The sequence below is a fragment of the Phoca vitulina genome, unplaced genomic scaffold, assembly GCF_004348235.1.
Source record: "Phoca vitulina isolate PV1807 unplaced genomic scaffold, GSC_HSeal_1.0 scaffold3, whole genome shotgun sequence".
Classification (NCBI taxonomy): domain Eukaryota; kingdom Metazoa; phylum Chordata; class Mammalia; order Carnivora; family Phocidae; genus Phoca; species Phoca vitulina.
In genome coordinates this window covers 78,852,953-78,875,315 of record NW_022589706.1, presented here as the reverse complement: position 1 = coordinate 78,875,315, position 22,363 = coordinate 78,852,953, and the positions used below count along the sequence as shown (strand labels likewise).

The 22,363-nt window shown below is 38.2% G+C and overlaps 1 protein-coding gene across 3 annotated transcripts in view; it reads left to right on the top strand.

The window, feature by feature from the left end:
- The window catches only part of MANBA (mannosidase beta), a 109,714-nt gene that overhangs the window by 29,422 nt on the left and 57,929 nt on the right, over positions 1 to 22,363 (top strand). For all 3 annotated transcript variants that reach the window (XM_032400909.1, XM_032400908.1, XM_032400907.1), the window contains 2 exons: positions 12,022 to 12,197; positions 13,139 to 13,249. In XM_032400909.1, the coding sequence (XP_032256800.1) occupies positions 12,022 to 12,197; positions 13,139 to 13,249 (287 nt within the window). The remainder of the gene's footprint in view (positions 1 to 12,021; positions 12,198 to 13,138; positions 13,250 to 22,363) is intronic.

The window sequence follows — 22,363 nt, the reverse complement described above, 5'->3', positions numbered from 1 at the left end:
CAATTTTTTTTCTGAGTTTGAATTAGTAAGTTTACCACTGAAGATCAAATGACTGACAATAACTCCCCAATTTAATTGTGTGCAGTATGACAGAAAAAGGTTTCTTTGACTTTTTAAAAATTAACTTGAAATTCTTATGAATTAATTTACTTTATATATCTATGTAATACATGTACAGATTTATATATTTATATTAATTTATATATATATGTATATGTGTATATATATCCTTTTCTGTACTCTCAGTCCTTATAATGGTGGTTTCTAAACTTTTTCACTTTTCAGTATCCTGTGGTCATTTGTTTGATTTTGCCCTAACCTCAGCTTCCTCAATGATTTTCACCTATTCTTAATGTTTAAGATAATAAAAGCAAATTTATATTTGAAAAAAATACTGAGGTCAAAGGAAAACCAGAATTACTCCCGTTATGTCTTAGGCTCTTGTCATTGATCAAGGTATTAAGAGATACCAGTTCATTGACATGACTTTCTTTAAAACCTTACTAGAAATATTTATTTGAATAATTCCTCCTTAGCCCTGAAATATTCTAATCAGGTTTTAAATAGCAGTAGCTGTTCTAGGGCACCCACATTTTCAGTGTTTTGAACAGTGCAAGATTGACCCTGGTATTGAAAAGGGAAGCTCAGAGGCCTTTTACTGGGTGTAGAAACCCAGGAAGATTCTCCTGTTCTTTTCTTTTGAGGAGGAGGTGGAAGAATGACCCCATCTGCTGGGGGAGAGGAGGGGAAAGTCTGGCTGGACTTGGGTTTTTTAAGGTGTGTGGGGAGGAGAGATGGGGAGAAGATAGCTGGTAGGGCTGGATGCCCCAATCCAAAGATTAAGTCATTTATAAGCAAGAAATCTGGCCCCATGTGGAGGTGGTGGTGGTGGTGATGGTGTGTGAGAGAGAGACATATATTCATTTATTGATTGTCTTTTCCATGCTACTAGGTCCTTCATATTTGTAATCTGATGTGAATTGTTCACATTATGCCCTAAAATTTATTAGGGAAGGATGATCATATAGTTTTATGAGCTTTTCATAAGCTTACATAAACACATTAAGTCCAAATATATAATAAGTATGTTCTGATGAAATGCTACACTGTTTAATCTTTTGTTACCACAGTCAGAAAAAAATAGTATAGGGGCGCCTGGGTGGCTCAGTCGGTTAAGCATCTGCCTTCGGCTTGGGTCATGATCCCAGGGTCCTGGGATCGAGCCCCGCATCGGGCTCCCTGCTCAGCAGGAAGCCTGCTTCTCCCTCTCCCACTCCCCCTGCTTGTGTTCCCTCTCTCGCTGTCTCTCTCTGTCAAATAAATAAATAAAATCTTTTAAAAAAATAGTATAGAGAAATTTTTCAGTATATGAATCCTCACAAGCTGAGGTGAGCTGTGGATCTTTGACCTGTGCTCGGGCACTTGCACCACCCCAGAGATGCTGCCTTCCCACACCCTATCCACATTTACTTGCTGCCTCAGCCTAAGGTGCCCCCTCCTTCATTCTCGAAGACCTGGCATTTGAGTTGGAGGAGTCAGTTTAGCTCTCACCTAGACCCTGGCCTGCCCAGCAGAAGCCTGTATTGAAGGTCATTGCTGCCCTTTGCTTATAGGGAATATAATATTACAATATAGCAAAGATTTGTCAATCTTGCTCAGTGCCTTGTTTGATGCATTTTTTGAATGGTTTCATTTTGAATGACTTTTTCATTCATCTTTGAATTACTTTACCCATAAAATAACAGTATTCACCCTTGAAAATATCTTTATGGGTAGGTAGGTTGCTTGACTAATCTCGCCTTGTTGCCTGAATAGATTTTTTTCTCTGGAATTTACCAATTTATCTTTGTTTGGGGGAAATTTTGCTTTTTGGGTCTGTTTTGTCTTAGTTTTCATCTCTGAGGATTTTGTCCTGCTGAGTAAGCAAGGAGATCTTGCTGCTTGGTAAAGAAGGGGAAAACAGCTGTTGTAACTAACTGTGAGCCTGCCTTTCTGTCTAATGCAAGCTGTTAGCTCTTTGAAAAGCAGCTGCCGAAGGCTGTCCTATAATTCTAGCAGGAGCACAGGAAAATATCCTGTGTTTGAACTGAAACATTCTGTGGCTTGGTCATTTCAGCTTGTCATTGCTGTTTCTTCACATGCACAGGGCTACCTCTTCACTGCAGCTTTTCATCACTGCAGCTTTTCATCACCTATTAAAGATGCAGGAAGCAAGCGGGCAAAAGGAGGAGCTGTTAGATGCTCAGCAGGGCGAAGCTAATCAAGGCAGCTATCTTTGAATAGCTTCCCCCCCGCCCCATGATATGAAGCATCGTTTTTCATCTTACATAAGCAACCTACCATCCTTTGCAGATCCTTCCCATGCTGACCTGAATGTTCTTCCATCTCCGTGTTAATTCTTAACCCCCCAGATACCATCCTGTATTCTTAACTGTGACCTTTGGGTATATTTTGTTTCTCTAAGTAGATTCAACATCTTGCTTTTTTGGGTTGGGATATAATTTATAGTGCCTGTCAAGGTTTACAGACAGTAATTATTCAAGAAATATATTTCTACTCTTCGATGCTCCCATAACTGTTGTCATGCCCTTGTGAGATAGTTTAGGTTACAAAAATGGTATTTTGAAAATGGAGGAACTGTGGCAACATATAATTATGCATTTAGTAGAGGGTCAGACACATCCTTTGTGTTTGTAGATGTCAGCATTCTTTTTCACAGACTCTTTTATTAAGAGGCTAACATTTTATTTTTACATTCTGCCTCGCCCCCCCAAATGCTTTGTTTCACATTGAATGTATTTGGTATTTGGACTTAGGATTCTGAAAGGCAAAAAGTACCTTTGCTTTTATCATTTTATTTTATTTTTTCCATTATGATAAGTGTACTTTTTAATCCCCATCACCTATTTCCCCAGTCCTCCCACCCAGCTCCCCTCTGGTAGCCATCAGTTTGTTCTCTTTCTTGGTTTGTCTCTCTCTTTTTTTTCCTTTGCTCATTTGTTTTGTTTCTTAAATTCCACATATGAGTGAAATCATGTGGTATTTGCCTTTCTCTGACTGACTTGTTTCGCTTAGCCCAGTATTCTCTAGCTCCATCCACATTGTTGCAAATGGCAAGATTTCATTCTTTTTATGGCTGAGTAATGTTCCATTGTATATTATATACCACCTCTTCTTTATTCATTCATCTATTAATGGACACTTGGGCTGCTTTCACAGTTTGGCTGTTGTCAATAATGCTACTATAAACATTGGGATGCATGTATCCCTTTGAATTTGTGTTTTTGTATATTTTTGAGTAAATACCCAGTAGTGTGATTCCTGGATCCTAAAAGTATCTTTGCTTTTGGTTTTCCTCAGTGTTTATACACAAATTGTGGTGTATGCCTGCTAGTATTTTTGTCTTTGAGAGGTGCTTCTGTGAGAAATGCATGCAAAGTGGAGAACTCTAGAGTCAGGAAACCTGGGCCCTTGACTTGTCCTTTGGCTCAGGAACTTTTGAGCTAGGTTCTATAGTTGGGGCCTCAGGAACCTCATCTACAAAGTGATGCAGAGATTGCCAAATTTCTTCTGCCTTTAACATTCCATAGTTCTTTTCTTGTGTTTGTAAAAGTTACAGCAGTCATTACAACCTAGTGAGGGTATAAGTAGAAGAAATTCTACTTACAGAAGAATTCAGTTTTTCTTGAAGCTAGACACATGACTAAATAAAGACATTGATACTTGCGGCTTAATTATAATCAGTTAAAGCAAGGGTTAGGATATAGTTTGAGCCTTTCTGGTAGTTGTGAACACATTTGAATTCAAGTAACTCAGCCATCTCTTATTTTTCTACTTCTTTGTCTTTTTACACTTTTCTTTTTCTCTTAGACAACTGACTAAAGCTATTTTTTAAAGATTTTATTTTTAAGTAATCTTTATACGCAAAATGGGGCTTGAACTCACAACCCCAAGATCGAGTCACATGCTCTACCAATTGAGCCAGCCGGGCGCCCCAAGCTGTTTTTTCTTTCTTTTTTTTTCTGACCACATCTTGACAAAGAAGTAGTTATGGGAATATAAAAGGAGCAAGCTGGCATATTTTAGAGGATTTTTAAAGGTTAATGTATTGGTCACATCTACACAAATTGGAACTGTCTTGAAGATTGTTTGGATGAAGAAACAGCATACATTATTCTGGTTGTATAGCTGCCTACTCTTTATACAAATTTCCATCCAAGTCAGATTCATGGTGGTTGGTTGGTTGGTTGGTTTGTTTTCAAAGAGACCTCACTGAATCAGTTTTGGAAAAACCTGAAAATGAGTCAGTGGCCAGAACCACATTCTCTGCCATTCTCTGGGTTGCCTGCCTGATTGAGGTTATATGGAACAAACTATAGAGCGTGGTCTCTTCTGCAGGGAGCAGGACATCAGCTAGGGCATCCCTGAGTCTTTGGGCTGGCGAAAGCCTCAAGTTGTAGAGAGAGCAGGTCAGCCTTGCCTGTCTACCCTGTTTTGATAGAATTCCTGTGTTGTTTGGGCTCAGAGTTGATTAGTCAGAGTGAGGAGAGGATGTAAAATTTGGTGGAATTGGGAAGGAGACCTGGGAAGGGATTTTGAGTCATTTAATAATTTTTCTTCTTAGCTATCCCCATCCCCAGTACTTTATCCATTTTTGGAATTATTTGCATTCAACTGCAGGAGAGCTGGGCATGATAGGTATTTGTTATTTTTTTGGTCTCCATTTTTTATTTTTATTTTTATTTGTTTTATTTTATTTTATTTTATTTTATTGGAGTGTAGTTGACACACAATGTTGTATTAGTTTCAGGTGATTCAACAAGTCTGTATGTTCTGCTGTGCTCCCCACAAGTATAGCTACCATCAGCCACTATACCACACTATTACAATACCATTGCCTGTATTTCCTATGCAGTGTCTTTTCTCCTGTGATTTATTCATTTTATAATAGGAAGCCTGTATCTCCCACTCTCCTTTATCCATTTTGCCCACCACCTCTCCACACCCCCCAATCCTCTGCCCTTCTGGCAACCATCAGTTTGTTCTCTGTATTTATGTATCTGTTTTTGTCTTTTGCTTGTTTTGTTTTTTAGATTCCACATGTAAATGAAGTCATACAGTATTTGTTTTTCTTTGTCTGACTTACTTCATGTAGCATAAAAACCTCTAGATCCAGGGGCACCTGGGTGGCTCAGTCGGTTAAGCGTCCGACTTTTGGTTTCGGCTCAGGTCATGATCTTGGGGCAGAACCCTGCAGCATGGGGCTCCCCACTCAGCAGGGAGTCTGTTTCTCCCTCTACCCCTCCCCCAGCTTGTACACTCTCTCTCTCTAATAAATAAACAAATAAATCTTAAAAAAAAAAAAAAACCAAACCTCTAGGTCCATTCTTTTTTGTGCCTGAGTAGAATTCCATTATACACACATACACACCATGTCCTCTTTATCCATTTATCCATCAGTGGACACTTAGGTTGCTTCCTTATCTTGGCTGTTGTAAATAATGCTCCAGTAAACATAGGGATGCATATATCTTTTCAAATTAGTGTTTTTATTTTCTTTGGGTAGATACCCAGTAGTTGAATTACTGGATCATATGGTATTACTATTTTTGATTGTTTGAGGAACCTCCATATGGTTTTCCACAGTGACTTCACCAATTTACATTCCCATCAACAGTGCACAAGGGTTCCTTTTTCTCTGCATCCTCGCCAGCACTTGTTATTTCTTGTCTATTTGATTCTAGCTATTCTGACTGATGTGAGGTGATATCTCATTGTGGTTTTGGTTTGCATTTCCCTGATGGTTAGTGATGTTGAGCATCTTTTTATGTGTCTGTTGACCAACTGTATGTCTTTTTTGGAAAAATGTCTGTTCAGATCCTCTGCCTATTTTTTAATTGGATTATTTGTCTTTTTGGTGTTGAGTTGTATATGTTCTTTGTGTATTTTGGATATTAACCCCTTATAGAGTATATCATTTGTGAATATCTTCCTGAATTCAGTAGCCTTTTTTTTTAAAGATATTATTTATTTCTTTATTTGAGAGAGAGAGAGAGATAGCAAGAGAGAGCATGAGCAGGGAGAGGGAGAAGCAGGCCTCCCGCCGAGCAGGGAGCCCGATTTGGGGCTCCGATCCCAGGACCCTGAGATCCTGACCTGAGCTGAAGGCAGATGCTTAACCGACTGAGCCACTCGTGCTCCTGAATTCGTAGCTTGCCTTTTTATTTTGTTGATCGGTTTTTTTTGCTACACAAAAGCTTTTTAGTTTGATATAGTTCTACTTACTTATTTTTGCTTTTGTTTCCCTTGCCTTAAGAGACATATCTAGAAAAATGTTGCTTAGGCTGATGTCAGAGAAATTACTCCCTACGTTTTCTTGTAGGAATTTTATAGTTTTATGTCTCACATTTGGGTCTTTAGTCCATTTTGAGTTCATTTTTGAGTATAGAGTAAGAAAGTGGTCCAGTTTCATTCTTTTGCGTGTAGCTGTCCAATTTTCCTAGCAGAATTTATTGAAAAGACTGTCTTTTCCCCATTGTATATTCTTGCCTCCTTTGTCATAAATTGATTGACCATATAATCATGGGTTTATTTCTGGAGTCTTTTTTTCTGTTCCATTGATCTATGTGTGTATTTTTGTGCCAGTGTCATATTGCTTTGTAGTATATCTTGAAATCTGGAATGGTGATACTTCCAGCTTTGTTCTTTCTCAAGATTGCTTTGACTATTCATGGTAGGAGTGATGGGTATTCTTTAGGAAAGGGTAATTTGTCAATGCTAGGGGAGGTATGACAGGAAGCTGGATTCTAGAAATGGGTCTTCATTTATAAGAGGGAGCTCTCCTTAACTAAAAACAGGATTATATGTTTAAAAAGTAACAAGTAAAAAGAAGTGACTAGTTAATACCAGGAAAATTATTGATGACTTAAAACTCTACATGTGCTTTTGGAGACTAAATTACTTAAATTCTCCATGGCTTCTGGAAGGAAGGGTTGTATTCCATTTGGAAGTAGAGGAGAGGGCTAAATATGTCGGTATAGTGTCTCTGCTGATGACACAATAGACTTACAAGTGTTCATATTGGGTTTTTGAATTCTGCAGCCTTAGTTTTTTTAGTTAGCAGCATCCAAGGAAGTTAGCTGGATGAGCGCCAGAGGACTGCTGACTTACTTTAGAACTTTCCCTGTTAGAAGCAATAGAAACTGCCAGTAAGCTTTGGGAACTGCATTATTTGTCTTCCTGCCAGAGGCTCTTACAAGCGCTAATTTTCCACTAAAGAGGAAGTGATAGGAAACATCCAAGGGGTCAGCTGGAACTTGGTTGGTTATTAGTAGAGCAGAACTAAAATCTTTTTGAAGAAATTAAAGAAAAGGGGATTTCAGTTCACTGTGAAGACTTTATAGTAGTCAAGGCTAGCAAAAAGGGAAGGCTATTTTGTGAGGCAGAGGGTTTTCTCCTTATAGATATTAGAGAGATTAGAATAGCCTTTTTGGGTAGAGATCAATAAACATTTTCTGTTAAGGGTCAGATAGTAAATGTTTTAGGCTTTTTGGGCCATGTGGCCTTTATTGTAACTATTGAGCTCAGCCATTGTAGCACAGAGGCAACCAAAGACAGCGTGTCCTCAAATGAGCATGGTTGTTGTAGCCTGACTTAGCAAAATACCACAGGCTGGGTGGCTCCAACAATAGGTACTGATTTATTTTATTTTTTTTCAAAGATTTTATTTATTTGACAGAGAGAAGGACAGTGAGGGAGTGGAAGAGGGAGAAGCAGGCTTCCCACTGAGCAGGGAGCCCGATGTGGGGCTTGATCCCAGGACCCTGATCATGAGCTGAGCCGAAGGCAGACGCTTAACTGACTGAGCCACCCAGATGCCCCCAGACATTGATTTCTTACAGTTCTGGAAACTGGGAAGGCTCAGATCAAGGTGCTCACTGATGAGTTTGTAGTGAGGACTCTCTTCCTGGCTTGCAGATAGCTGCGTTTCTTGCTGTGTCCTCACATGATTGGGGTGGTGGGGAGAAAGAAAGAAAAACAGACAGAGAGGCAGACAGAAAGAAAGAGATAAAGGGAGGGAGGGAAAGAAGGAGGTAGATCTCTTCCTCTGATAAGACCACAGACCTATCAGATTAGGGCCTCACCCTTATGACCTCACTTAACTTAATTACCTCCTAAAGATTTACCTCCAGATACAATCATACTGGGGAGTTAGGGCTTCCACGTAAGAATTTCGGAGAGGTGGGGGGACACAATTCAGTCCATAGCAGCTGTGTTCCAATAAAGTTTTATTTATAAAAAGAGGAGGTAGGTCAGATTTGGCCCAAAGACCAGTTGTTTGTCAGCCATGGTCTAGAGGGAATTAAACACTTACCAGAAAGTACACTGGGGGATCTGTCAACATCTAGTTCAAAAGTTTTATGACTCTGTGTTGTTGTGGCTAAAGACTCAGCCAAAAGATATATTTGATGTCTGTCATCGCTTGATATCATTAAAATAAATGATCCCCTATATAATTAAATCCCTCCCTGCTGTAAAAATTCTGAGCACCAGTAAGACATGGTTTTGGGGGAAATTATTTGGTTACAATTGGCATAACTTAGAGGTTAAGTGTACAGTCTCTAGTTTCAGACTGTCTTGGTTCATGTCCAAGTTCTGCAACTTACTAGCTGTGTGCCCTTGGGCAATTTACGTAACTCCTCTGTATTTCAGTTTTCTTATCTAAACGGTGATGATAATAAAATTTACCTTATAGAAATGTTGTGATGCTTAAATAAGTTAATACATGTTGAGAGCATAAAACAGTACCTAGCTCACAGGAAGTTCTTGGTAAATGTTATCTATTTTTATTTCTTGAAATAAGAGATAGTAAGGGAAGCCAGAGGGAATATGTGATAGAGAGCTAAATGTCATGTAGCTGTCAAAGATTTGGGGATATTTTAGAAAATAAATACCTTTGGATCAGATTGTAGTGTGTGCTTCTGTTTAAAAACAATAAAAATGCTGTAAAGGGAAAATTGAGAGACTTAGTATATACTTGGTAGGAAGAAAGTATCTTTAACAAACAAGTGTGGTTGTCTTGATATACTTTACTATATCTTAGAAAAACTTGGAGGCTATGGGCGGGTAAACTCCAGAATTGGCTGGATCAGAGCAAATTAATTCAAGGCTCATTGACTAATGTTCCTAAGAATGGATCATTTAAGGGGCACCTGGGTGGCTCAGTCGGTTAAGCGTCTGCCTTTGGCTCAGGTCATGATCTCAGGGTCTGGGATTGAGCTCCGCGTCCAGCTCCCTGCTTAGCAGGGCATCCGCTTCTCCCTTTGCCCCTCCCCCCGCAGCTTGTGCACTTTCTCTCAAATAAATAAATAAAATCTTTAAAAAAAGAATGGATCATTTAAAAAATAAAATAGTTCTTAAGTTCAGGATTAGTTTTACTTCTGTGTGCATCCAGTCCATCTCTACTTTTGGTTGATGTGGGATACAGATGATGAGACGTGCTATGATCATCTTTACAGTAAGCCTGATTGTGGCTCTACATTTGTAAGGAATGCCAGTTATAAAGTCTTTGCTCATTGATCAGCATACATACTTTTCCTTCATTTGCAGCAGAGCCATGGTTATTAGTCCCCTCCTTATTTGTAGGAAAAGGGTCTCTAAGATATTTGTCATCTGATAACCTTCTCTCATCTCTTTTTCACAGAGAAGAATAGAAGCCATTCAGCAGGAAATTCCTGTTTCTTGCCATAGAGCATACAAACTAAGTGTATCTGCACTAGTCACTGTCCTTTCTGTGGCAGTCAGGAATGAGAACTTTTGTTAGTGGCTCTCACATCCTGCCTATGCAACCTTTTTCGGTACTCCATCCCTGGTTTCTCCTGGGTAACTTAAAAAATATGAGTCAGCTTTTCCACTCTGCTCTTGCCCAAAGCCTCCTTTGGCATACTGTCTTATTTTAAAACCAAAACCAAACACAGATTCTATTCTGGAGACTAAATGATGTAAGTTTAGTGGATGATGGAGGAAGGGGTTATGTTGCACATAATATAAAACACTACTTCAGAACCCTCTTGAAACATTCTACCCCATTCACAAACTCCACTCCCGAAGTGTTATTCCTTAGGCAGCTGTCTCATCTTTCTTTTCTCCCTGTGGCCTCCCTCTTCAGTCTTGCTCCCTTTTCTTTTTCTTTTCTTCCTCTCCATTCCTAGATGTTCCAAGTGGCACCTTCTGTCCCTTTTGCACAGATAGAAATTTCATGTCTCTCTGCTTCTTCTGTTTTTATCCTGCTATGTCATTGTGAGGGAGCCCTTTGTAATTTTTTTAAAACGCAGATCTGATCGTGTTTTCCTTTTTTTTTTTTTTTTTTTAAGATTATTTGAAAAAGAGAGATAGTGAGAGCACGAGAAGGGGGAGGGTCAGAGGGAGAAGAAGACTCCCTGCTAAGTGGGGAGCCCGATATGGGGCTGGATCCTGGGACTCTGGGATTATGATCGGAGCCAAAGGTAGAGGCTTAACTGACTGAGCCACCCAGGTGCCCCATGTTTTCCTTTTTGAGGAAGAATCTCCAGCGGCTCCTCATTGATCTAGGGTAAAGTTGCCAAACTCCTCACACGAGTCAGGATGAGCTGGACCCTGCTTACTTCCTCTGTCGCTCTGATGTCCCTTACCAGTTTCATTATTGCTCAAGTTTTTGTTAAAAGCATTGCTCTCCTCACTCATGGCTCTTCACCCTTGGTTTTCATTGTGCCTAGAAAACTTCTCATCTGCCTCTGAACTTAGCTAAAGCATCCTTCTGGGCTCAGCTAGATACTGTTTATTCTTAAGGGCCTTCCCTCACCCCTGTAAGTTAAGTGACCTTCCTTCCTATGAATGTTTTCTCAGAACAACCTCATATTTCTCCCATCCTCGTATTATGTCACTTTTGTATTTGGCTATATCCCATTAGACTCTTAACTCATGCGGTTAGGGGCCATGTTTATCCTGGTCACCATGTAATTCCCATCACTTAGCAAAGTACATGGCACATAGAATGTTTTCAGTAAATATTTCTTGGTTAAATAATCTACATTTAAAATAACAGTTGATCATTGAACAACATGAGGATTAGGGGCACTAACTCCCTGTGCAATTGAAAATTCACATATAACTTTTTTTTGAAGTTATCTCTACACCCACATGGGGTGTGAACTTAAACCCCAAGATCAAGAGTTGCAAGCTCTACCAACTGAGCCAGCCAGGCACTCCACTGACTCCCCCAAAACTTCACTACTAATAGCCTGCTGTTGACCAGGAGCCTTACAAATAACACATAGAGTCGACTAACACATATTTTGTATATGTATTATATACTGTACCCTTACAATAATTTTTTGGTATTTCTAAGCTATGTAGTTCAACTGTGAGTTTTTTCAAATTGTCACAAATCTCCAAAAAAATTTCCAATGTATTTTTTGAAAAAAATCATGTAAGTGGACCCATGCAGTTCAAACCCACATTGTTCAAGGGTCAACTGTATATCTCTGTTTTTTCACATTTGATTAATTCTACTACATCTAAGTTATATCTTATTACATGGCTTCAAACTGTGTATTTTTACTTTGCTTTATAAAAAGGAACGAGCATGTATCAATCTTAGTTATATTTTCATTTGTGATATTCTATTCATGCCCTATATATAAAGTTTTATGACTTATGATTGTAACATTTTTAGAGTAGAAGTATATATAAAATATATGCTTTTGGTTTTTCTTCTTCAGAATGAATGATTTAAAAAAACACAAGAAAACAAAATGAATGATTAAACTCTAAAGATTAAATGAGAATTTCCACTGGACTTTTTCTCATGACAGGATCAGTGGAGTGCTTATTAGTTTAGAAGCTGCTTCAGTGTTTTCTTCAATGAATCCTAAAGAGTGCAGCAATAATGCTTAGCATATTTCATATATATATATATATGTATATATACATATATACATATATATATGTTTCTTTTCTTTTTTTTTTTTCTCTATGCCTTAGATAACCATACCCAGGGGTGGAATCTTGAAATAGAGTCTTCTTTTGATGTTGTCAGCTCAAAGCCAATTTCTGGTCAAGTGATCGTAGCCATCCCTAAACTGCAGACACAGCAGACATACAGCATTGAACTTCAACCTGGGGAAAGGATTGTTGAGCTATTTGTGAAAATTAATAAGGTGAATGATGGTACTTCCTCAGAACCACTAGATGAAAAGCAATACTATTCAAAAGAAATGGCTAGAAAAAAGGGGCTGAGAATGAAAGAGAAATGTACTTTTCCATTTTCTCCTTCACTTTTAACCTCTCATATATTTTGTGTGTGTTACGAACTAAGGAACGATATTTCCAAATTTTAAGATTAAGAAAATGGAGAACGTATGATTTGGCATCCTTTTCTCTCAAGAAGTCAGGTGTGTTGTATCTTAATTTTTCTGCACTCTTTGCAGTATCCGAAATCCAAAATACATTCTAAGCATTACATTTAAATACAGTGATTATTTCTGTATAATTCTGTATAATTTCTGATTATTTCTGATTTCAGTGATTATTAAATACAGTAAATTATTTTGAATATTGGTGCTTATTTTACATGCAGAATTCTAATTCCAAACTCCTGATCTTTCATGGGTAGAAGTGGGCTGGATTTTCCCTTTTCTTTTTCCTTTTTTTATTCCTCTAATTGATCATTGTGAACTGAACAGGATGGAGTAAAGCAACGTTGTGACTATTCGGATAAAGTGAGAATTTTAGATTAAAAGTGAGAAACAATTTCTAGTTCTGGGCTTGGAAAAAGAGTTAACCTCAAAGTCCAATTCTAACTGTTAAGAATACAGAATGAATGTAAGCTTCAGTGTTAGAAATGGAAATAATTGTTTTTCTGAAAACCCATGTTATTCTGTTCTTTCCTTCCCCTTTTGGTATATTAATCCATGCTAAAACACCTAGCATGTTGATTTTTAAGTATTATGTATGGATTGGTATAATTTGGCCTAATATAGAACCTAGAATTTCTGTGATTGACTCTATGAGACATTGATATAATGCTCTTAATCACTATAATATTTTGCTGAAAATATGCCACAAATTACATAGAATGACTTACATTGTTTCTTCAAAGAATGTTACCGTAGAAACTTGGTGGCCTCATGGACATGGAAACCAGACTGGATACAACATGACAATTCTTTTTAAACTGGATGGAGGCTTAAGTATTGAAAAATCAGCTAAGGTAAGCAAATACTTTAAAATATTTTGTGAAGAAAAAGTACGTTTCTTGTTAAAATAGCAAAACAGATCTTTGTAGGAAAAGAAGAAACCAGCAAAACTCCTGTAATCTCATCACATAGAGACAGTCATTAGTAACAGTTACATGCATTCCAAAGCTTCTGTGTGTGTGTATGTGTGTGTATTTATGTTTACAAATGGATCAGGCTTTACATATTATTTTATTTATAAATATTCTCCTACTGTGTTTTTACATTTTACGTTATATCAAAGTAGTACATATGTATAATTTTAAAGCTCAGATATTACCAGAAGGTAATAGGGTACCTTGCCCAATGCTTCCTATTCCTATTTTCTATTCCTTAGAATCAATCATTTTTAACTTTTACTTATTTCTTCTGTTTATCTTCACTTTCCCAAATAACCTGCTTCTACTGGCATTTTCTAATTTTTCAGTATGATGTATTATCTATTGACTTCAAACCTAGAGGATGAGGATATAGCTGTCTTACATGATTTTCTCTGTTGACCCCTGCTTGGCCCCCAATGTACACATTACCTCCCTCTGCCCTTCCAGTGTTGTCCTGTGGCCATTTTTGTTAACTTAGTATTCAGTGTTTACATTATTATATTATGAATATACTGTTCAAAGCTGAATTGCATGGTGTCCTAAAATCATATTTCCAAGATCACCCATGGGAGCGGCTGTGCGGCAGTCAAGGTGGTGCACACTAGAATGGGCCACTGAGGAACATCTCAGCATGTGTTTGCAGTGGGAACTTTGAAGAGTATTTATGTCCATTTGTCCATTAGACTGGGATGGTAGAGATTGGATCAGAGGATCTCTTGTGCCTCCCCACGATTCTGATTGCCCAAAAGAGGAAACCAGAATGAAATAAAATTTGAGCTCTCTGCAAGTTTCAGGAATCAGTGTTTGCCTTTGAAATTTAGATTAAAGTATAGATTAATTTCACGTTTTGTAAGTGAGAAATAATACCTAATTGACCTGTGTTTCCAGGGTGGTTCTTACAGGGAATTCAATACTTGTCAGCCCTAAATTTCTTCATGTTTTCAATGGTTTCAGACTTGCCAGTGTTTCAGCAAGCAAGGAATTTGACTGCTACTTGCCATCCTTATCTGTCTTGGCAGGGGTTTCTTAGTCTTATCTCTTTAGTGGGAAAGTGTCAGATTGGGATTTCTTTTCTTCTTTTTTTAAACTGAAGTATCGTTGACACACAATGTTACATTAGTTTCAGGTGTGCAGTATAGTATTCGGATAACTCTGTATAATACGCTATGCTCACAAGTGGAGTTACTGTCTGTCACCATGTGACACCATTACAATACCATTGACTATATTCCCTGTGCTGTGCTTTAATGTCGGTGACTTATTCATTCCGTAACCAGAAGCTTGTACCTCCCCCTCCCCTTCACCCATTTTACACATCCTCGTACCCCCTCCCATCTGGCAACCATCAATTTGTTGAAATAGAAATTGGATCTGTTTCTGCTCTTGTTTGTTTTGGTTTTTAGATTCCACATGTCAGTGAAATCATATGGTATTGGTCGTTCTCTGTCTGACTTATTTCACTTAATGTAATACCCTCTAGGTCCATCCATGTTGTCAGATTAGAATTTCTTTTTATTTTCTGTTTATTGTGAAGTATACAGAAAAATACACAGAACATATGTGAAATGCTTAGTGAATGATTAGAAAAAGAACGTTTATGTAACAGTTATCCTGATCAAGAAATAGAGCATTGCTGGCCCCTCCGAAACTCCCCTTGCCTTTTGTGAGCCTCCCCAATCACTGCGCCTTCCTCCTTCCCAAAGATCCACTATCCTGCCTTGTAACACTATAGTGTAGTTTGCCTGTCTTTAACCTTTATGTACGGGGAACCACGTGGTATGTATTCTTTTGTGTCTGGTTAACTTGGCTCAACATTATATTTGTGACATTTAGATCTGTGGTCACATATAGCTGTAGTTTGTTTATTTATATTACTGTGTGATATTTCAATGTATGATACATTCTGCTGTTGAAATTTAGGTAGTTTTCAGTTTCGGCCATTCTGACTAACACTACTATGAACATTATTGATGATCAGTCAGAGCACAGCATTTCTGCTGGGACTGGAATCACTGGATCACAGGGCACGTGTAGGTCAGCTTTGAGAGAGCGTACTAAACTGCCTTCCAGAGTGCTTATATTTCACTTCTACTCCACGTGCTCACATGCCCCCCAGTACTAGCTGTTGTGTCAGGACTTTTGTTCTCGTCACAGGCACCTCCTTGTCTCACCTCAATTGCTCTCGTATCCTGATGGTTCTGTTGTTATCCTGGGCTTGCTCTATGTATAACTGTTCCTATTTTTAAACTATCTTATTGAAATCCATCTTGCTTCAGTTTTATATCTTTCATGCCTCTCTTCCATTGAGATTAGACATATACTTTTTTTTAAAAGATTTTATTTATTAGAGAGAGAGAGAGCATACACAAGTGGGGGGGGGTGGGGTGGGGTGCGGCAGCAGGTAGAGGGAGAAGCAAGGACTCGATCCCAGGACCCTGGGATCATGACCTGAGCCGAAGGCAGACGCTTAACCAACTGAGCCACCCAGGCGTCCTAGACATCTGCATTTTTATTTTTTGTTTTACTGAGTATGTCTCATGACAGCAGCAGAGTTAGCTCAGACAAAAGGCCTTGGGGAAGTCACAAATTTTGGATACAGCCCATGCAGCAGAGATGTACTGGGTCTAGTAGGAGGGGAAAGGGCTGACTACATTTCCTTGTGAACAGGGAAGAATATCTTGATGACTGAAAATTTTTTTTTTGTTGAAAGAAATAACTTTGAGGCATATACTGTAAGTTGAAGGGAGGTCATATGAAGAAAATATAGGAAATTTTTAAAATAAATTAAAAAACCAAAAGATAGGCATTGGGATATTATAAATTCTGTCCAAAAAGTCATTTCACGGGGACCCTAGAATGCAAGTCTGGTAGATTCAGCTTTCTTTTAACAAAGGAAGTTTTGTGTATAAGTGTAGTGGGAGAGGCTACTCTGGGTAAATGGGATACAAAAATCTTCCTAATCACTGTTTTGCCATCTTATGCCCAGGTTTATTGAATATTTCTATCCTACTAATTGATTATACTGAATTCCTACCTAATATGTGTCAAAGACATAATAAGTATGTTTGAAGGACTATTATAGTTTACCTTTCTAGAAAAATAGGAAATCAATTAGTTGATATTTCTCTTTAGCACCACTTATTTTGTAAGACTCTCCCATGTATTCCCTATGTAAGATAAATCTTGCTAAAAGCAACAGAAGGTAGTTGTTTGTATTTGACTTAGCATCAAGGTTCTCCAATTAAATTATTGTAGGGAAATAGACAAAATAATGTAATAGTATGTAATCCACGATTAGAAATTATATTGCACAGTTCCTAAGCCAGAAGAGGTAAAAAATTGCCCCTAGCTGTTATAATTAGAACAGTAATGGAGATTTATTCCTCTTTTTTTCTTTTTTCAGATTTTGCTTTGTTCTTTGTTTCTTTTAAGTTCCCAGTTTCATCTTTGCAGTATCTACAGAGCAGAAAGAGAGCACAATGCCAGTGAAATTTTTTTCTTTTTCTTTCTAAGTGCTGCTCTTTAAAGACCTTAAAAGTACATAGCCAAAAAATACGGAATTCAGAATAATCGGTGTATTTCTGACCACTCTGTACTTCTGATCAATACTGAGAGTTCACAGAGATTGTGAAGTATGTCTCCCTCTCTGTGTCCCAGGTTTCCTAGGGCAAAAACATTTGAGTTTCTGAGTGACATGAATTTTGAGGGACACTGTGCATCTTAGTAAATTTCCCTTTTGTCTTTTTTTTTAAAGATTTAATTTATTTATTTGAGAGAAAGAAAGAGAGCGTGCACAAACAGGGGGAGGGGTAGAGGGAGAGGGAGAAGCAGACTCACCGCTGAACAGGGAGCCCAACTCAGGGCTTGATCCCAGGACCCTGAGACCATGACCTGAGCTGAAGGCAGCCGCTTAATGGACTGAGCCACCCAGGTGCCCCACCCCCTTTTGTCTTTCTGTCAGATTTTAATTAAACATTTCCAAAATGGCTATGGGTAGTGGCTTACCCAGGCTGGGCCATGGGAGCAGTTAGCCCTGGGTACAGGCAGTAAGTGGGTGCATTATGTGTAGGTTACAGGTTGGTCTGCATATTATTAGTAGTATGTCTGGCAATTCTCTACAATGTCAGTGATTAAATACTCCTCCTTGCAAAATCTTTTGTTGGTCTAAGTTTTATCCATCTGTGAGATTATTCTTGAGTTTTAGTAACATACGTAGGCTTCAATTTAGCACATTTTAATTATTAACTCTTTAATAAATGTTATATTCTACCTAGAAGTAAATTTGGAGAACTCTTAGTTATATAGTTAGTTGTCCCCAGGATCATGGAGACTCAGCTGCATATAGTCATTTTGAAAGCAAGTTTATAATAGTTTAAAATAGTTTAAACTTGTTTTGGAATAGTTTATGTCCCCAGTCTCTGTCTTATTACATATTCTTGTATTTAAAAGTAGATTAGAAACAACAATAGCAGAGTGATTATAAAAAAGCAAAAACTTAACATGAGCTACTTCAGTGTGACCTCTTGGAATTTTTATTTTTATGCTTAAAATTAAAAACACCCAGGTTGGGGGCACCCGGGTGACTCAGTTGGTTCGGCATCCAACTCTTGATTTTGGCTTCGGCCATGATTTCAGGGTCGTGATACTGAGCCCCGTGTCAGTCTTCACACTCCGAGGAAGTCTGCTTGGGGTTCTCTCTCTACCTCTCCTTAAACCCCTCCCCCTACTTGCACTTGTGCTCTCTCTCTTTCTCAAATAGATAAATCAATCTTTAAAAAAAATTGAAAACTTCTGCGCTGCCAAAGACAATGTCAAGAGAATGAGGAAACAAGTCACAGATGGGAGAAATGTTTGCAAAAGACATCTTGTTAAACAAAATACATGAAGAACTATTAAAACTCAGCGATAGGAAAATAACCCAATTAAAAAATGGGCCAAAAACTGTAACAGAAACTTGAAGAGATACAGATGGCAAATAAGCATATGAAAAGATATTCCACATCACATGTCATTAGGAAAATGCAAATTAGAACAAGATGGCACTACACACCTATTAGAATGGCCAAAAGATGGGGCACGTGGGTGGCTCAGGTCATGATCCTGGGGTTCTGGGATGGAGACCTGAGTTGGGCACCCTTCTCTGTGGGGGGTCTCCTTCTCCCTCTCCCTCTGACCCTTCCCCCTGCTCATGATCTCGCTCGCTCGCTCTCTCTGTCAAATGAATAAATAAAAAACAAACAACAAAAAAAAAGAGTGGCCAAAAAGGACAATTGCAAATACTGGTGAGGATATGAAGCAGCAGGAACTCTTCCTTCATTGCTGGTGGGAATGCAGAATGGTACAGTCAGTCACTTTGGAAGACAGTCTGGTGTTTCTTACAAAACTAAACATACTCTTACCATATGATCCAGCAATCGATCTGCTCACTATTTATCCAAAGGACTGAAAATTTATGTCCACACAAAATCTGTACATTGCTGTTTACAGCAGCTTTATTCCTAATTGCCAAAACTTGGAAGCAACCAAGATGTCCTTCAGTAAGTGAAGTGCTAAGTAAACCTGGTGGATCCAGACAATGGAATTTTATTCAGTGCTGAAAAGAAATGAGCTATTAAGCCCTGAAAAGACTTGGAGGAAGCTTAAATGATGATTACTAAGTGAAAGAAGCCAATCTAAAAGGGCTCCATACGGTATGACTCCATGTATATGACATTCTGGGAAAGATGAAACTATGGAAGCAGTAAAAGATCAGTGGTTGCTAGGGGCTGTGGGGAGGAGGGAGGGATGAATAGGTGAAGCATACTGGATTTTGAGGTCAGTGAAACTGCTCTGTATGACACCATAATGATAACATGTTGTTATACGTTTGTCCAAACCTGTAGAATGTAACACACCATGAGTGAAGTATAATGTAAACTAGGTTTTTGGGTGATAATGATGTGTCAATATAGGCTTATCAGTTGTAACTAATGTACCACCATAGTGGAGGATGCTGGTAATGAGGAAGGCCATGCACTATGGGGGCAGAGGGTATATGGGAAGTTTCTGTACTTTCCCCTCAATTTTCCTGTGAATCTTAACTGCTCTAAAAAAAGTCTGTTAAAAAAAACTTACATAGAGAAAAGTGTGAACTGTGATGTGTAATACGTAATATTTTGTTTGGTAAGTGCATATTTGAATTCATATATGAAATATTTTACTAATTTTAATATCTTTAGAGTTGAAATTCCTTATTTGTTACTTTTTTTCTTCCAAACTTTATTTAAATTCTAGTTAGTTCACATATAGTGTAATATAGGTTTCAAGAGTAGAATTTAGTGATTCATCACTTACATATAACACCCAGTGTTCATCATAACAAGTGCCCTCCTTAATACCCATCACCCATTTAGCCCATCCCCCCCCCACCTCCCTCCATAAACCCTCAGTTTTTTCTCTATCATTAAGAGTCTCTTGTGGTTTGCTTCCCTCTCTCTCTCTTTTTCTCTTCCCATATGTTCATCTGTTTTGTTTCCTAAATTCCACATATGAGTGAAATCATATGGTATTTGTCTTTCTCTGACTTATTTCACTTAGCATAATACACTCTAGTTCCATCCACGTCAATGCAAATGGCAAGATTTCATTCTTTTTTTTTTTTTTAAGATTTATTTATTTATTTTAGAGAAAGAGAGAGCATGCAAGCAGGGGGAGGGGCAGAGGGAGAGGAAGTGAAGCAGACTGCCCTCTCAGCACGGAGCCCAACATGGGGCTCGATCCCACAATCCTGAGATCATGACCTGAGCTGAAGTTAAGAGTTGGATGCTCAACTGACTGAGCCACCTAGGTGCCCCAAGATTTCATTCTTTTTGATGGCTGAGTAGTATTCCATTGTATATATACCACATCTTCTTTATTCATCAGTCAATGAATATTTGGGCTCTTTCCATAATTTGGCTATTGTTTATAGTGCTGCTATAAACATTGGGGTGCATGTGCCCCTTCGAATCTATATTTTTGTATCCTTTGGGTAAATACCTAGTAGTGCAATTGCGGGATTGTAGGGTAGTTCTATTTTTAACTTTTTGAGGAACCTCCATTCTGTTTTCCAGAATGGCTGCACCAGTTTGCATTCCCACCAATAGTGTAATAGGGTTCCCTTTCTCTACATCCTCGCCAACACCTGTTGGTTCCTGTGTTGCTAATTTTAGCCATTCTGACCGGTGTGAGGTGGTATCTCATTGTGGTTTTGATTTGTATTTCCCTGATGATGCGTGATAGTGAGCATCTTCTCATGTGTCTGTTTTGGCCATCTGAATGTCTTCTTTGGAAAAATCTGTATTCATGTCTTCTGTCTATTTCTTAACTGGATTATTTGTCTTTTTGGTGTTGAGTTTGATACGTTCTTTATAGATTTTGGATACTAATCCTTTATCAGATGTGTCATTTGCAGATACCTTCTCCCATTCCATCAGTTGCTTTTTAGTTTTGTTGATTGTTTCCTTTCCTGTGCAGAACCTTTTTATCTTGATGAAGTCCCAGTAGTTCACTTTTGCTTTTGTTTCCCTTGCCCCCAGAAACATGTCTAATAAGAAGTTGCTATGGCTGAGGTCGAAGAGATTGCTGCCTATGTTCTCCTCTAGGATTTTGATGGATTCCTGTCTCACATTTAGGTCTTTCATTCATTTTGAATTTATTGTTTTTGTATGGTGTATGGAAATGGTCCAGTTTCATTCTTTTGCATGTGGCTGTCCAATTTTTTCCCAACATCATTTGTTGAAGAGATTGTCTTTTTTCCATTGGATATTCTTTCCTGCTTTGTTGAAGATTAGTTGACCATATAGTTGTGGGAATTGTTAATTGTTCTAAAACTAAAACTAAAGAAAGAATGAAAGTGAAACATGACATCAGTGTATGCTTTAGTAGTGGCAGATATTAAAAAACACCAAAATACCTTGGAATTCTTTTTGGTAGCACTTCAGATGCTTCATAGAGATCAAATGTGCAAGTTAGATTTGTCTGTATGAAAGGTGTTAAGAGTTGATATAAAGAAGTCATTCTTATGTTTCTGGAAAGACTGCAGCTGAACTCACAGAGGATATCTTGAAACAACTGGATGCTTGTTTCATAAACCTCTGTTGTCGTCAGTGACAGGAGCCTGCTGCATACGTGCCCAGTGTTCACAGTAGAGTTCATACAGAAATCAAAGAGATTAATCTCAAATTTTATTTCTGTCTTCTGGAAATCATTCTTTGAACCTTGTGGAATTTTCTTTTGGGGAAACATTTCTTCATGTGTGATGTTTTCTGGAACTTGGGAAAAATTCTGTTCATTCTTTTAAATCTCACCTCATTGTTGGAAAAAGCTACAGAAAGTCTTTCCTAGATAATATGGAATGCGAATTATGAGGTAAGGACACAGTAAATTCCGAAAAGTTAATCTCCACTTCGAAGTACTCCGTGATCCAAAGGAATGTGGATGTGTGAGAATCAGCTCAGATTTTTCCTCTGCTACTGCAGTTTTTCTCTTTTGAATTATCCTTTTTTTTTTTTTTCCTGGTGTAGAATTTTAGATGAGGTTAATCAGATACAAACATATTTGCAAATAGCCAGAATCTGCCTTGAACGATGTACAGTGAAATACCAAGCTTTCAAACTTTTCTTTGAAGATAAGCGCACAGAAATTTTGGTGAAGGCTCTTCACTGTGCAACAACAAACTGTAAGGACGTTTACATAGAAAAAAAGAATCCAATTCTGAAGAAGAGTGTCAGGGGAACAACAAGATGCTGATCTTACATTGCCAAGAGAAATCAAAACAGCAGTGTTGAATACCCCAGTCATTTTCACCAAGAACTGGATGCTTGTTCTAAAGCAATGGATCAAATAATGTCTGTGTTCACTAGCATTTGGCCATTTTCTTTTTCTCTGATTTTGCTGTGTTCAGAAGACATACTTGAGAAGTGGAAATTTTTCAGCCCAGAGGCATTTGTAAACACTTTGAGTGTTTCT